The sequence below is a fragment of the Loxodonta africana genome, chromosome 24 (assembly GCF_030014295.1).
Source record: "Loxodonta africana isolate mLoxAfr1 chromosome 24, mLoxAfr1.hap2, whole genome shotgun sequence".
Classification (NCBI taxonomy): Eukaryota; Metazoa; Chordata; class Mammalia; order Proboscidea; family Elephantidae; genus Loxodonta; species Loxodonta africana.
The window spans coordinates 7755675-7770059 of record NC_087365.1 but is presented as its reverse complement, the minus strand read 5'-3'; the positions used below and the strand labels follow the sequence as shown (position 1 = coordinate 7770059).

General features: G+C 45.6%; 1 protein-coding gene across 8 annotated transcripts in view; it reads left to right on the top strand.

Annotated features, from left to right (window-relative positions):
* RIN2 (Ras and Rab interactor 2) overlaps positions 1-14385 on the top strand; it is a 155062-nt gene that overhangs the window by 120853 nt on the left and 19824 nt on the right. For 7 of the 8 annotated variants that reach the window (XR_010319204.1, XR_010319205.1, XM_023549986.2 and 4 more), the window contains 2 exons: positions 4217-4308; positions 7571-8695. Coding sequence is in view for 6 of the 8 variants with exons in the window: in XM_023549986.2 (XP_023405754.1) it covers positions 4217-4308; positions 7571-8695 (1217 nt within the window). In the remaining 2 variants the exon portion in view is untranslated. The remainder of the gene's footprint in view (positions 1-4216; positions 4309-7570; positions 8696-14385) is intronic. The other variant, XM_064275731.1, reaches the window with a different exon arrangement.

Genomic DNA, 14385 nt, shown 5'->3' with positions numbered 1-14385 from the left:
TATAAAAATATTTTTTCTTGTGATTCTAGCAATTGCCGTTTTTCAGATCAAGGGTTCTTGTGTTGACTCCAAATCTGACTAATCTGTGGTGTTGGCACTGCCGCCCGTGTAGCAGAGCCGCTTTTGGCTTCCTCGCCCCCATCGTTTTTCTGTTTGTTGATTGCGGCTGAATTTAGGGGATACACAGGAGTGTGCTACCAGGGGCGTCTTCACAATGATCACACACTTACTCAGGCTGAGGAGTGTGTTTGGGCTTGGCTTATTTTATTTTGAAGGGTTAGGTTATTTCTCAGACTGAGTCAGACATTTGTTATACCTGATGGACTAGACCGTTCCAGGGCGCAGCACTGGGCTGTCTACCTCCTGGAGGTCTCCGGACCAGCCAGACCCACGTGATCAGAGGCCTGAGAGCAGGGGCACTTTCCAAGGATGGATCCATCGCTGCTCACCAGAATAAACCAGGGCTTCACCCAGTCCTGGACCACGTGCCCTGTGAGCACGCCAGCCTTCGTCGTTTGCGCAGGATCCCTGGGCCTTTGTAGGGAAATGTGCTGCCCAAAGACAGGGGCCATGCAGAAGCCCCTCCCATCCCTGGGGGACCACACCTGGTACGTCTGAGGCCAACCAGGTGAAGGAGTGAATTTCAGTGCTACAGTGTAGGCCAGAAGTGAAGTTGGCCCATGTGTACTCTTCTTCATGGTTTACTTGTTGGTAATTGTGCCGTTGTTGTGAAAGAGCGTTACACCCAGAAAACAATACTTGGCAGCAGCCCAGCAGAGATACCATCTCAGCCTCACAGGTTCATAACACCCTACCACCTTGCTACCCGGGGCTGCTTGACCACAGAGGGAGATAAAGCACACAGAAGCCTTTGTAAACTTCACAGCCTGATACCACTGTGAGGTGTTGACACAAAAAACCCCAACGTTGATAATGTTGATTAGAGGCCTGAGATTAATGTTTCCTTTTTTTTTTTTTTTTTTTTCAAAATGCAAAGGTACTTGGAATTTTGTTTCTCCTTTTACACTGTATGCTACTTGTTGACCTAAATCTGTGTTCTCGGTCAGTAGTAGTTGGTTTGACCCAGTCTTACCAAAATATGTTTGAAAATTTTTAGTTAATTTTTCGTACATAAGTATATTCAAATAGAGTGATTAGATTATCAGTGTTGGTATTCCACATATGTGCGGCCCGAGTAGAGAATTCACCAAATGATAAGCACGTTGAGAAGTACAGGTGAGAAAGCAAATAGTGACTACAGGCTTGACCGCCAGTGCCTGGTGGTGTTAGCTGCCGTCTTCCACTTATGGGCCTCACGCACAACAGGATCAAATTGCTGTGATCTTCATATGGCTTGGCATCTGTCTTCCCCCATCTCTGCTTGCTGGCTTGCATTTAATCTCTGTTTCACCTCAAAAGAAGAAAATTTTTTTTTTTTTTTAGGTTGACTCAAAATATGCCCTACAATAATTCTGCCTCATTAACATAACAAAGATAGCCCATTCCCAAATGGAATTATAATCCCAGGCATGGAGGTTAGGATTTACAGCACGTGCTTTTTGGGGACACAATTCAATCTATAACAGGGCCCCACATGCCTAATTTCCAAACCTCCCACCTACTTCACCCCTCATTAGCTCTGTAGGTGTGTGCCAGGGACTTCACCTGTTTCTTCTACTCTCGACCTGTGGAAAAGGGGAAATCACAGCATCCTCCCAGGGTTGTGCATGGTCCCATGAGCTAAAGTGCTCGGTACAATGCAGTCGTAGCTCCTCAACGGTATTAGTCTCCTCGCCTGTAGAAATACAGTATACGGAGCAAAGTTAAAAAAAAAAGTCTAGACTGCGTATGTCCTGAAACTCTTGGGTGAAACATTTATGTCAAAGACAATGGCTTTATTTTGCCTATTATGCAAACTTGAGAATGGGGACCCCTTTCTTTAGCAGGCATAGATGAGAAGGAGGTGTCCCCTTTTGCATGTGTGTGCGAAGAAGTTGCTGGTACAACAGGCTCATGTACAACGTCCCATTTTGTAGCCTATCAAAGCCTAAAACCATCCATTAATGAATGACAGGTGTGGTTTCCTGTCATACATGTCATTAAGAAAAACCCAAACCAGTCATGTGATGGTTAGGCCTCAGGAACTGCATTCAGCAAGGTAAAAACTCAAACAGGTTGATTTTGCCACTCGTACCTGTTCCCTCCAAATTGTCTGAAGAAAGCAGATTTTCATTAAGTTGGTACAACTGTACAAGCATATATTGGTATGATATTTTGATGTTATAAAGTTCCAGTTCCCATTAATTTTCGTCTAAGATTATGATCAGGTTCACTGCCTCTCCTGCGTCCGGGAGCAGCTATTACCAAAAGAGTCTCATGGCAGCAGGAGGGAGCTGGGCCTGACACCCCAAGGCAGAGGAGCCTCCACTGGCTGCCATAACCTGACCTGACAATTTAGGCGAACAGCACATTAGAGCTTTTGTGACCCTGCTAAATTTTATTCATGTTTTGTTCTTTTAATTGACTTTACTCATTTGTTATTCATTGTCAGCAGCTTTAAGGGTTCCGGAAGTCTCAGTCATCTAGATTTAATCTCGTTCAGCCCAGAATGTTGCCCAATCTTACTGTAAACAACCAGTTGTTTAGTGTAGTTAAGCTAGTCAATGGAAATCCTCAGGACATCGTCCACTGGCAAAATACAGGCTGAAGCCCTGAGTTTTATCCCTCACTTACTCCACCCCAGCCACAATGGCCTCCTTTGCTGTTCTTCATACCTGCCAGACCCTCTCCCACCTCAGGGGCTTTGCACCTGCCGCTTGCTCAGCCTAGAATGCTCTTCCCCTTAAGGCTTACTCCTGGGCCTCCTTCAAGTCTGCAGTCAAATACCACCTTCTCAGTGAGGCTTCCCTGGTCACCCCAGCACTCTCACACTATCCCCTTTCCGTGCTTTGTTTTTATCTGTAGCACATATGCCCTCTCATATGCTCTGTAAATTGCTATTTGTTCATTGTCTGCTGGTGTCCACTGGAGTGAAGCTCCGTGAAGGCAGGAGCTTCTGTCTGGTTTGTGCTCAGCACCTGAAATGGTGCCTGGCACTTCACAGATGATCGTAAATAGTTGAATGAATGAAAAATGCTGTGTAAGATCAGTACCCACACTGGGTAAGTCACTCTTGTCATCCTTGAATATTCATTCATTCCTTCAAAAAATGTTTTCTCCCTGTCTGTATCTGGCAAGGTATGCACCAAGCCCCATGGGTGTTCACCACATTGAGAGTATGGTTCCAACCCTTATATATGGAAGTGAACAAAGTTTGTTCCATCTGCCTTTGCCCATCGCTGAGAGAGCAGGTGGTCATGGCCACACATCTACTAATGATACCCCTGTGCCCGGGCAGCGGCTCTCCCATTTAACCTGGTGCTCTGCGATGCATGTGTTTGTTTGCCTATATGCATGTGGCACCATGCTGCTTGGACCCAGGGTTAGTGACATGAGGCAGGGTTGGTCACATGCCTTCCTGCTCCAAGTGTGGTCCAGGGACCAGCACCATCAGTATCTCCTGGGAGCCTGCTGTAAATGCAGCATCTTAGGCCCGTCCAGACCTCCTGAATCAGAATCTGCAGCCTCACAAGGTCCCCAGGGAATTCCTGTGCACAGTGAAGTTAGAAAAGTGCTGCCCTAAAAAGCAAGAGAGTTTAACCCCAGCGTATAAAGGATAGTGCGTGAGTTCTGGCTGGAAGCTACCTCAAGTAAAGTCAAGACATTCATGGAGAACCTGCCATGTTAAGGCAATAGGCTAATAAATCTTGGGTTAGGTTTATACACTCCTGCCCAGGAAGTCGGGCCCACCATTAAGATGACATCCAACAAATTAGTACATAACGTTTCACCCGTACGGTAGATCCACCAAAATGGTCAGTGGTTCCAGTATTAACTTCAGATACCTTTTAGCCACCCAGCTGAAAAATTCAGTTCCCACTGCAGACCCTAAACCCATGGACACTTCTCTTTTCAACCTTTCCTGAATGTAGTAATACCAGCAGGGATAATAAGCATGGAGTCCCATCACCTGTGAAGTTCTGGTTGGATACGGTGTGGTATCTAGTTAGAACATTTTAAATAGTGTAAGTTGAAAATTTCACTAGGGTGAAAGTGAAAGCAAGAGATAGAAACCAGACACATCATTACAAATATTTTCTCTTTTCTAAAAAATCAGGGACGTTCTGCCATTTACCTTGAAGTTGCCTTATGCCATTTCAACAGCCAAGACGGAGGCTCGGCTTGAAGAACTAGCCCAGCTGGGACTAAGTAAGTAGGTGCCCCTTCCCTGGGCCCATCTTAGAATGGACACATGGATCAGAATCAATGTGAGGCTGGATAAGGCTGTATTATTATGTTAAACACACCTATGATTAAAAATAATCCCATCTCCATGGCAAAGCGCAGCCCTCAGGGCCAGGAGGCCCCTGAATCAGTCTTTATGAGATTCTTTTTCCAAGTCATCGTCCAACCAACTCTCAAACAGACTGGTGCTAGTTTTGCCTGGGTGTCCCCCAAGTCACCCCATCTTCTCTCGTTACTGAGTTTGGGCTATACCAAACTCGAAGTCCTGATGTACTGTAAACATCTATAACGCGTCCCTCAGTGTCTTTCCTTTTTGTGGCATCTTGCTGGGGAAAAGCAGTGCCTGACAGAAAGCCCTGTGGTGCACCTCCTGTGCCAGGTTTTGTTTCTGGAGGGCACCTGGGCACTGACGACACTCCTGTACTTCAGTGATTGGACAGTGCTGGCATCCAGAGCAACATCCGCTTCACTTCCTCTCTGTGTGTACGTCAGTCCTGGGGTCCCAGGCCACCTCCCTGCCATGGGATGGGCCATCGCTGCAGCCACCTGGGCACTTGCCTCCCCCTCCTGCCCCTTTGCTGATGCCCCTAAACCCATCCCCGTTCTGCTGAGCAGTGGTTGACAAAGGATCAGAACACAGAAGTCACCCAGGTTACCCTTCTTTGTCCCATTGCCTAGGGATGTGGGTTTACCTTTTGCAAAAAAAACAAAAATTCCTCCTAGATGTGAAGGGGGAATACTATTAAGAACCTGGGGCTTCCATCTTTAGATAGATTAACAACCAGACTGCCGTATTTGAATGGATGTTGGGATTCTGAAGCGAAAATGCCAGGGTTCCTAGAATCCAAGAAAATATAATATTAGGATTAGCACATAAAAAACATTAAGTGTTTCACTTTTGGCATATTTTTCTTTTAATCTAAAGAGCTTGTTTTGATGGGTGCATTTCCAAGAGAGCCTGCGTAATTGATAGAGCAACCTGACAGTAGCTTCAAGTGCCCTTCTAAAACTCAGAGTGCTTCATAGAATTGCCACACGTGCCTGAAGTCTGTTTGATAGATTGGGAAAGAGAATCCTGGTCAAAATACAGGACCGTGTGAATGTCATGGTTTAAACTTGCCTCATGTCTTACATTTAATGACTTCGGAGAGTGTTTAAAATATTTTCCTGAATTGAAGTTCACATAGTCCCCTAGATTCGAGGCGTCTTGAAGGCATGAGCCACATCTCCCTCCCCACAGCCCCTGGCCAGGTGGTCTGCACAGGGCATGCTCAGCGCTGGGCTGAGGGCTGGAGAGCTACAGAGAGTGCTGTGTGCTGATTGCTCTGGCAGCCGCTACCCTGAAGCAGTTGAGGTCTCAGTAACACCCATGCAGCTTGTGATATCAGTGTGCACAGTGGAAATCACATTTTAAACTCCTGTACCTCACTTGTTCATTCATCCTACAGGTATTTCTAAACGGTCTGCTGCTATGTGGCAGGCACTGCTCCCCACAGCAAGGGTTCAGTGGTTAATCAGGTGTCCCCCTTACCCCAGTGTTCATAGTTTATATGGGAGAAACACACATTTGGGAAGTAGTGTAAAGTCTTATAGCTATGACGGAAGTCCAAGGAGGACTCAGGAGATAGGACCAGGCCCACCAAGACCCACCCTGACCCAAAGAAAAACAATGGAGCCCATGGGTAATTTTACATTTCCTAGTAACCACATCTAAAATAGTAAAATAAAACCGGTGAAAATAATTTTAATAATATATTTCATTCAATGTAATATATCCAAAATGATATCATTTCAACACACAGTCGATATCAAAAGTTATTAGTGAAATATTTTGCATTCTTTTTGCATACTAATTTTTTGAAATCCAGTCTGTATTTTACAGTTACAGCACCCCTGGAGTTGGGTACTAAATTTTCACTACGTATTTAGATTTCACTAAATTTACGGTTGAAAAAATAGATTCACATACCCAAGTTGTTCCAAGCATACTTAAAAGTTTTTCTGTAACTAAATTGAGCATCAGTTTTGACATTTAAATTCATTAAAATTAAATAAAATTTAAAATTCAGTTCCTCCACTCACTAGCCATATTTCAAGGGCTCAGTGGCCACACGTGGCTGTTGGCTCCTTGCTGGACAGCACAGACCTAGAGGGGAGGGAAGGAATGACACAGGGAAGACCCCACAAGACTGGGGACATGCACAGCAACACCAGACCATGCTTAGAACACAGACAAGGTGGGAAAAGGGCTCCCAACGTAAGCCTCTCCCATCTGAGACCAGCCATTCCGGGTCCAGAGGAAAAGAACACAGTTTAAACAAACACACAGCAAGTCAAAGCTAGAAAGAGAGAGAAAAGAACCTATTCCAAATGGAAATTATAACAGACAACATTTATCACCACCGTGGCCTTTCTCAGTTTGCACAGAAAACACAGAGACCAGGTGGTATAGATGCAGTAAGCAACCCACAGATCTCCAGAGTATTGGATATTTATAGCCCTACTAAGAAGGTTAGTGGATTTGGGAAGGATGGGTGGCAAACCATCAAGATAAATAGTCGAACCAGCAGTTTATGATTTGCATGTTTGCTGCTGCTGGTTTTTTTTTTTTTTTTTTTTTCTGCTGATGGGACCTAGGAGTGTGTTTTTCCTCCTTTCGGGGTTTTAATGCTGAATGAGTAAAACCCCATACAAATTGTGTAACATCCCCCACCCCCCAGGCCCAGCTGCTGGTCCTGTCCCTGGAAGGGGAACTGCTAGGCCGGATCCCTTGGCTGGCGGCTGCCTCTGTGGAGGGTGCCTCAGGGAGCTGATGGAAAGGGTGGTGGTGCGTTGCACATTGGCTCTGCTTTTGTGAAGTCAGGTGCCCAGTGGCCTTTCTGGAGCTAATAGTGTAACAACTCCAGTTCTTTGTTCCTTCCCACATACCTATGAAAAGGCTGGTCTGAAGCTGTACACTGGCCAAGCCGTATCTCAGGGGCTTTGAAGGTGAAAAGTCTCTGGAGTCTTCTGTGGGCACATAGCTGAGCCTGGCAGCCTCTCCACCCTTTCCAGTAAGGGAATGCAGTGTGAAAGCATTAAAAAAAACAAAAAACAGTCAAACCCAAATGCAGAGCCTTCCGCTCCAAAGATGCCCATGGTGACACAGTGTGCTTCTTAAATTTGTGAAGGAATGGCCCAAGTGTATTGTATTTACATTCTTGTGTTCACTGGTAATGACTTTCAGATTTCTGGAGCTCTCCAGCTGACAGCCAACCCCCAAACCCTCCACCTCCCCGTAGGCCTCTCTCCTCAGACACTGCTGGGCCCGCCTCAAGTCAGCTCTGCCTCATAAATGGAGTGCATTCTATAAAAACCAGGACGCCTTCGGAGCTGGAGTGCAGCCAGAGCAACGGAGCCCTGTGTTTCATTAATCCTCTTTTCTTGAAAGTGCACAGCCAGGACCTCAGTGGAAGCCTGCCGCGGTCCAGCACAAGGACTCCCAGCGTGAATGGCACCACGAGGCCTCGGTCCCCCCCACCCAGGCCCCCGCCACCCACTATTAATAGTCTCCACACAAGCTCTCAGCTGTCCAGGAGCGAGACCCAGGCGAGCATGCCAGAAACAGCCAACCATAGCAAACATGGGAACGTAGCCGTGCCTGGAACGAAACCAACGCCCGTCCCTCCACCCCGGCTGAAGAAGCAGGCTTCTTTTCTGGAGGCAGAAAGCAGCGCAAAGACCTTGACCGGCCGGCCTGGCCCGGGCCTCCAGCCTGAGCTGGGCACAGCTGGTGGCCCAGGTGGGACCCCGCCCTCGGAGGCGCCAGGAGATTGCACAAGGGCTCAGCCTCCCGGCTCTGAGTCACGGCCTCCGTGGAATGGAGGCAGGCAGAGGCTGAGCGACATGAGCATTTCCACTTCCTCCTCCGACTCGCTGGATTTTGACCGCAGCATGCCTCTCTTTGGCTACGAAGCGGACACCAACAGCAGCCTGGAGGACTACGATGGGGAGAGTGACCAGGAGACCATGCCTCCGCCCATCAAGTCCAAGAAGAGGAGCAGCTCCTTCGTGCTGCCCAAGATCGTGAAGTCCCAGCTCCGGAAGATGAGCGGTGTATTCAGCTCCTTCATGACCCCCGAGAAGAGGATGGTCAGGAGGATCGCCGAGCTGTCTCGGGACAAACGCACCTACTTCGGGTGCCTGGTGCAGGACTACGTGAGCTTCCTGCAGGAGAACAAGGAGTGCCATGTGTCCAGCACTGACCTGCTGCAGACCATCCGGCAGTTCATGACCCAGGTCAAGAACTACCTGTCCCAGAGCTCAGAGCTGGACCCGCCTATTGAGTCCCTGATCCCCGAAGACCAAATAGGTAAGTTCCCACTGCCTTTTTTTTTTTTTTTTTAATATAAAGCATAGTGTAACCTTGTAGGACAGCTCACCCTAGGTTAGTTATTTTGGATGAAGTTTTCCCGGAGAAATTAAAAAAAAAAAAAAAAAAAAAACTCCACCCCCTCACCCTGTACTCATAGAAAAATCAGCTTCTTAAAGTAGATCTCACATTCTACCTGACACGCCAGGCTTGGAAATGTTTAAGGAAGCGACCAATAGAAAGAAACTGGGATGGTTCTGCTGGGCATAGAGTGTGTGCTGCCGTGTGTGTGTACCCTATGTGCTGTGTGTACCAGGTGTGCTGTGCGTGTCGTGTGCGTGTGTGTCTCTGCGGGTTTGGCATGCATAGGAGGTGTGGGTGTTGTCTCATGGGAGGGGGTGTTTTGTTTCGTTTGGGAAGTATAATATTTTTATCGAGGTGTAGCATATGTTTAAAAGCGTGCCAAGATCATGGATGTGCACCTGGATGAGTTTTCACAGTGAACACACCTGTAACAGGAGCCCTGGCTCAGGGAGCAGAAGTTGCCCAGGGCACAGAAGCCCCTGGGGCATCTTCCATGCCTCCACTTGCGGCAGGGGTGGCTGTCTGCTGGCTCCCAAGCTGGTAGAGGGGTTCTGTAAGAGGCACGGTCTTAGAGTAAGCAAAAGAAGGAAAAGGTAAGTTTACATTGTGAACCTTTGAAATAAGTAACATGGTTCGGAGGTCACGCAAAAGGTGTTTTCTCCAAAGTCAAGGAGACATACTTTCTTTACAACCTCATTTAAGGGCTGAATTGTTAATGGTTAACTTTGACCAAGGCAAATTTGAATTTGGCAAGCAGGCTCTTTTTCCAGGGCAGCTGTGGAAGGAATTTTTTTTTTTTTCCTTTCTTTTACAAGGTTGATTGTAAAGAGCTCATTTCAGAGACCTCACCCGCTAGGCAGAACAGCCCAAAGAGCTAGCAAACATTTGCAGGCAGCTCCTAAATCTAGAATCTAGTTTCTTCTGTCAGATTGGGTCTGTTTGTTGAAATAGTAAACAGCGTGTGGTAGAGAGTGGTTTCTCTCTTTTTGCTTTCTTCCTTCTTCAAGAGAGTTTCAGCACAAAGGAATCAAAGCCTCGTTTGTTTTCCTGTGGTTGGACAGAGCTGGGTTGATGGGCGTGGCTAGAGCTGAGATGTGGCTCAAAGGGATGTGGCTGAAAGGAATGTGCCCTGGTGGTGTGCCCTAGATTTAAAGAGGCTTAGAGGAGAAGGTAGGATAATCCACATGACCCCCTCTTTCCCCAGTCCTACCACAGCCCCCATCTCAGGTGAGACCAGATCCGAGCTATGTGGCCACAGAGCCAGCCAACACCCCCTCCAACCCCCCCACCCCGCAGGGAAAAGACTCACAACGCGGCCACACCTCCCAGCCAAAGTTTTAGTCCCAGGATACTCTTCGGTCAGCTTCTTTTGTAGTGAAATCTGAGTATGAGCTCAAGGGCTTACTTTCTCCAAAGACCTATAACCCCATTGTCCTCAGGTCAACTCCGACTCATAGTGACCCTATAGGACAGGGTAGAACTGCCCCATAGTGTTTCCAAGGAGCTGCTGGTGAATTCAGATTGCTGACTTCCTGGTTCACAGCTGAGCTCTTAACCACTGCACCACCAGGGCTCCTTTGCAGGCCTGTTGAGAAGGGAAATGGCATTTACGAAGCCTCCAATATAAGCCGGCAGTCTACCCAAGCTACTTCAGCGGGTGCTCGCCCCACCCTGTGAAGCAGACATTGGCATCCCCTGTTAGAGGGAGCAGGGCAGGTCTTTGGCAGGTGGAGCAATTTGTCCTAGGGCTATAAACCAGCTAGCAATTAGCAGATGCTGTGTTTGAACTTTGTTCTGTGATATAAAGCCCACATTTTTCTAACCTCACCCTTCCGCCGCTTTTTCTGCCTATTGTTTTTCCTCATAGCCCTCACAACTTCCCCCAGAAATTAAGGGGGATTTTAAGAGTAGACTAACCCTTTGTTAAGGCAGCTCAGACTAAAGCTGCCTGTTCAGGTGTGGGCGTGCCCTCCTGAGGCATTGCCACAATTTTTTGTTAATTTGTTCAGCTTTGATATTAAAGAGGTCAGTTCATCATACCTGTTGCTTCACCAGTGAAACCTTCATTCTGTATTGAAACTGCAGTAAAAGTGCTGGACTTCTGAAATTGGGAGTAAGTAGGTTAACCTGGGAAGGTCCTAACAAGGGAAAGGTGTGGCCCCAATGACAGTGAAACCTGTGAGGGCTGGAACTCGACGGTACTGCCTTGTTTTTCCAGGTCTCACAAGTTCTCCACCTTTGACAGAGTGCAGTCTTAATACTTTTTCTGTCACTCACTGTGAGTAGAAAATATTTGAGTTTTCCTTTTCTGACAGGTTTTCACCTTACACAGGTTCTGGCTTTTGCAGGTTTTACTGTGTTAGAAAACTTAAATGTATGACTTACTAGATCAGGACTCTGACAAGAAAAGGCTTAGCCTAACTGTCTGTGTTGTACATACTCCTAAATAAAGGGCTTAGAAACCCTGGTGGCATAATGGTTAAGAGCTATGGCTGCTAACCAAAAGGTCAGCAGTTCAAATCCACCAGGCACTCCTTGGAAACCATATGGGGCAGTTCTACTCTGTCCTATAGGGTCTTTATGAGCCGGAATCAACTCGACAACAATGGGTTTGGTTTGGTTTGGTTTGGTTTTTTAATGGATTACTAAATTACTAAGGACTTGTTCATACAGTGACTCCTTTGAGAGTATATTTGTGTAGGGATTATTCATGTTTTGCAAATCCAGGAGTGGAGGCCAAGATGTGTAGAATGACTTGCAGAGGGTTACACTGCTGCTAAGTGGGAGAGCTTGGATTCAATCCAGATCTTGTTACTCTGGGTTGTGTGCTCAGCCCTGCTCTCACTTCCTGGGAGGAACAGCAGAGAGTTTTCACTTTTGAATGTCATCCCCAGAATGACAAGCCTCAAATTTGTCCAGGACAGGTGTCTACAAATGCTCATAAAGCTTTTCCAGAATGTCAGTTGAGTTTCTCTGCTTTAAAAAATCTAGCCTTCTTCCTACAACTTCTGAAGGAGATAGCTCTGTACTATAAGACAGAAATTTTAATTTAAAGCCTAAGCTTACAGAAAGTTCATACCTGAAATCTGGAAAGTAGGAGGCATATCACTAGTTTAACCCGTATAGAATTAACAATCATTCAGATGTGTAAAGGACAAATGAATGTGTATATATGAATCTCTTCAGTATATAGAGATGGTGTTAATCTGTCTTCTTCAGAGGGTGGTTCTTCAGTTGCATAAAGAAAAACCAATGAGGAAACCAAATGGTTCTTACTTCCACCTTATCTATGTGCTGGTGTCACTGCCCTTTAGATCGGCACTTTCTAAGTAAGTATGAAATGATAAAGAGTCAGCCAGTCTCAAAAATGAAAAAGAGCCATTTGAAATGATTGTGCCCTATCATCCATTAGACTGCGTGTTAAAGCACTTTCACCTGAAGGCCCTCCATTTAGAGATTCTTAAATAACTATTAGTTGACTGACAACCACTTGGCTCCTCTGGTTGGAGAATATAACTAATAAGGGTCAATTCCCAGGTGAGCTAACTCTCTTTGCTCATTTCAGGGCCACATATTGTAGACTTGATTCCAGAGAGCTACCCACCTTCTCCATCCCCCAAAATGTCTGTCATCACACGGTGAAACAAAGATGCTTTAACAAAACATGTACATATCTTTTAGGCTCTACTAGAATGCCCACTCAAAGCCTGAGCCTGGTAACTTCATGGCCAGAGGGAGTTATTCTCACTACTGGTGCCTCACACATAAAGTGTGGAAGGGTGTTATGTTGCTTATTACGCCAGCAGGTAGGCTTCACTGGCAGATTTTCATACCATACCACTCTTGCTTTTGGTCTTTTTCAATGGGAAAAATTAGCCCAAAGTTTCTGATAGAGAAATCTCCATTTTGCAGAATTTGTTTCAATTGTGTGGTTAACGTTTTGATTTTATTCAAGTAGAAGAATTTTTATTTCTGACTTGATGTCAATCTTGGGAAATCACTCTATTTTCAAGTATTTCTTCAAGAAAAACAAAATATTTTCAATTCCAAAATTGTTGGCAGTCCCGAATTTTCTATTACATTCAAACTACTCACCACAGACTCTCAACCGTGACACAAAACAGCTAACTGTTCCTATTCCTAAATGACAGTAGCAAAAAACAAGACACTGTTTTGCTTCTTTAGTTGCTGTAAACCAAAATGTGTGTTTTCGCTAAAAAGCATTTAACTATTTGAAAAAAAAAATCATCCCATGTATTTTGAAGAGCATATCAGTGTAGGTATCAGAGTTTGGCTTTTTTCTAATAGATGATAGTAAAATTGTGGTTCGGAACCAAGGAATATAAACATGAAGAAGAAAAGAGGTTTGAAATGATTCCCTAGGACTTCAAACAATCACAACTACTTTGGTTCAGATAATTAAAAAAAAAAAAAAAGTATTAGGTCAGGCTCAAGCTTTAATAGCTTGTGTAACTTCATTTTATTTTTTTAATTCACGGTTTGATTCATGACCCTGAGTTATTATCTACTCTTTTTCAAAGAGCCATTCTGAGGAATGTGGGCAGAGAGGCAGTGACAAACTGAGATTAAAACTTTGAACCTCTGACTTCTGATCTAGCCCCATGAACGTATCACCTGAAAGGAACTAATATCTTTGTTCAGTTAACAAAAGGTAGCGAGAAAAGAGAAAGAGCAGTCTCGTGGAATGTAAAATGAATGCTGGTATTATTTTTGAAAAATGGCTTAAATAGAAGACCACTGCAAGAAGCACGTTTTTGTTCCCCTGGGGCATCATTTTCTGTATAAGTGTTGCTTTAGGGCGTCAAAATTGAGTTAATTATGCTATGTCAACTTACAGAAGGCTTCCGACCTGGCTTTAGAAGCCATGAGTCTACCCTACGTAAGGGAACTGGTCCTTCGTAATTCAGAAAGCCCTTGCTAACAGGTTGGAGGGAGGCCTCAACAGGTAACTCACGTGGACAGCTCTGTGCTATTGTGTTTTCTGACCATATCCCTAGGCTCTTCCATTTCAAGAGAGAAATAAATGTCTCTTGGGCAGGAAAACATAATCGGGCCAAAGGAATGTATGTAGGAAATGAGGCACCTGCCCTGAGGGACACCTAAAATACCAGTGATTGTGAGGAAACATCAAAATCTTTAGGACTTGGATGGTTTTTTCTCTCTCCAGCCCCAGTGAAGGAGCATTCTGATTGGCTGTCACCTGGGTGAGGTGCACCTCTCGTGGACAGAGCCCTCACTGGTCTACGGGGTCCAGTCCGTGGCCTTGCCTCACCAGCTCCACTCCTCAGTGGGGAACTAGTTCTGTGGACATAGCCTCTGCTCTCTGACCTCAGAAGCCATGTCCACTTTGAAGGCTCTCGGCTACTGCCATGGCTGATGAGCTTCTTTTAGAAGCCAGAAGTCACAGTGTTCCCAATCTGTCAAACATACTGTGTTGTCTACCAGAGCTGAGTGAAGGCCAATAATCCGGATAATCCCTTATGTATGTGATTCTTTACAGTTTATAGTACACATTTATATATAGAATCCCATTTAATCCTCCTAATGCCTCCAGATGCCCTATTTATTATCCTCGTTTTTATAGA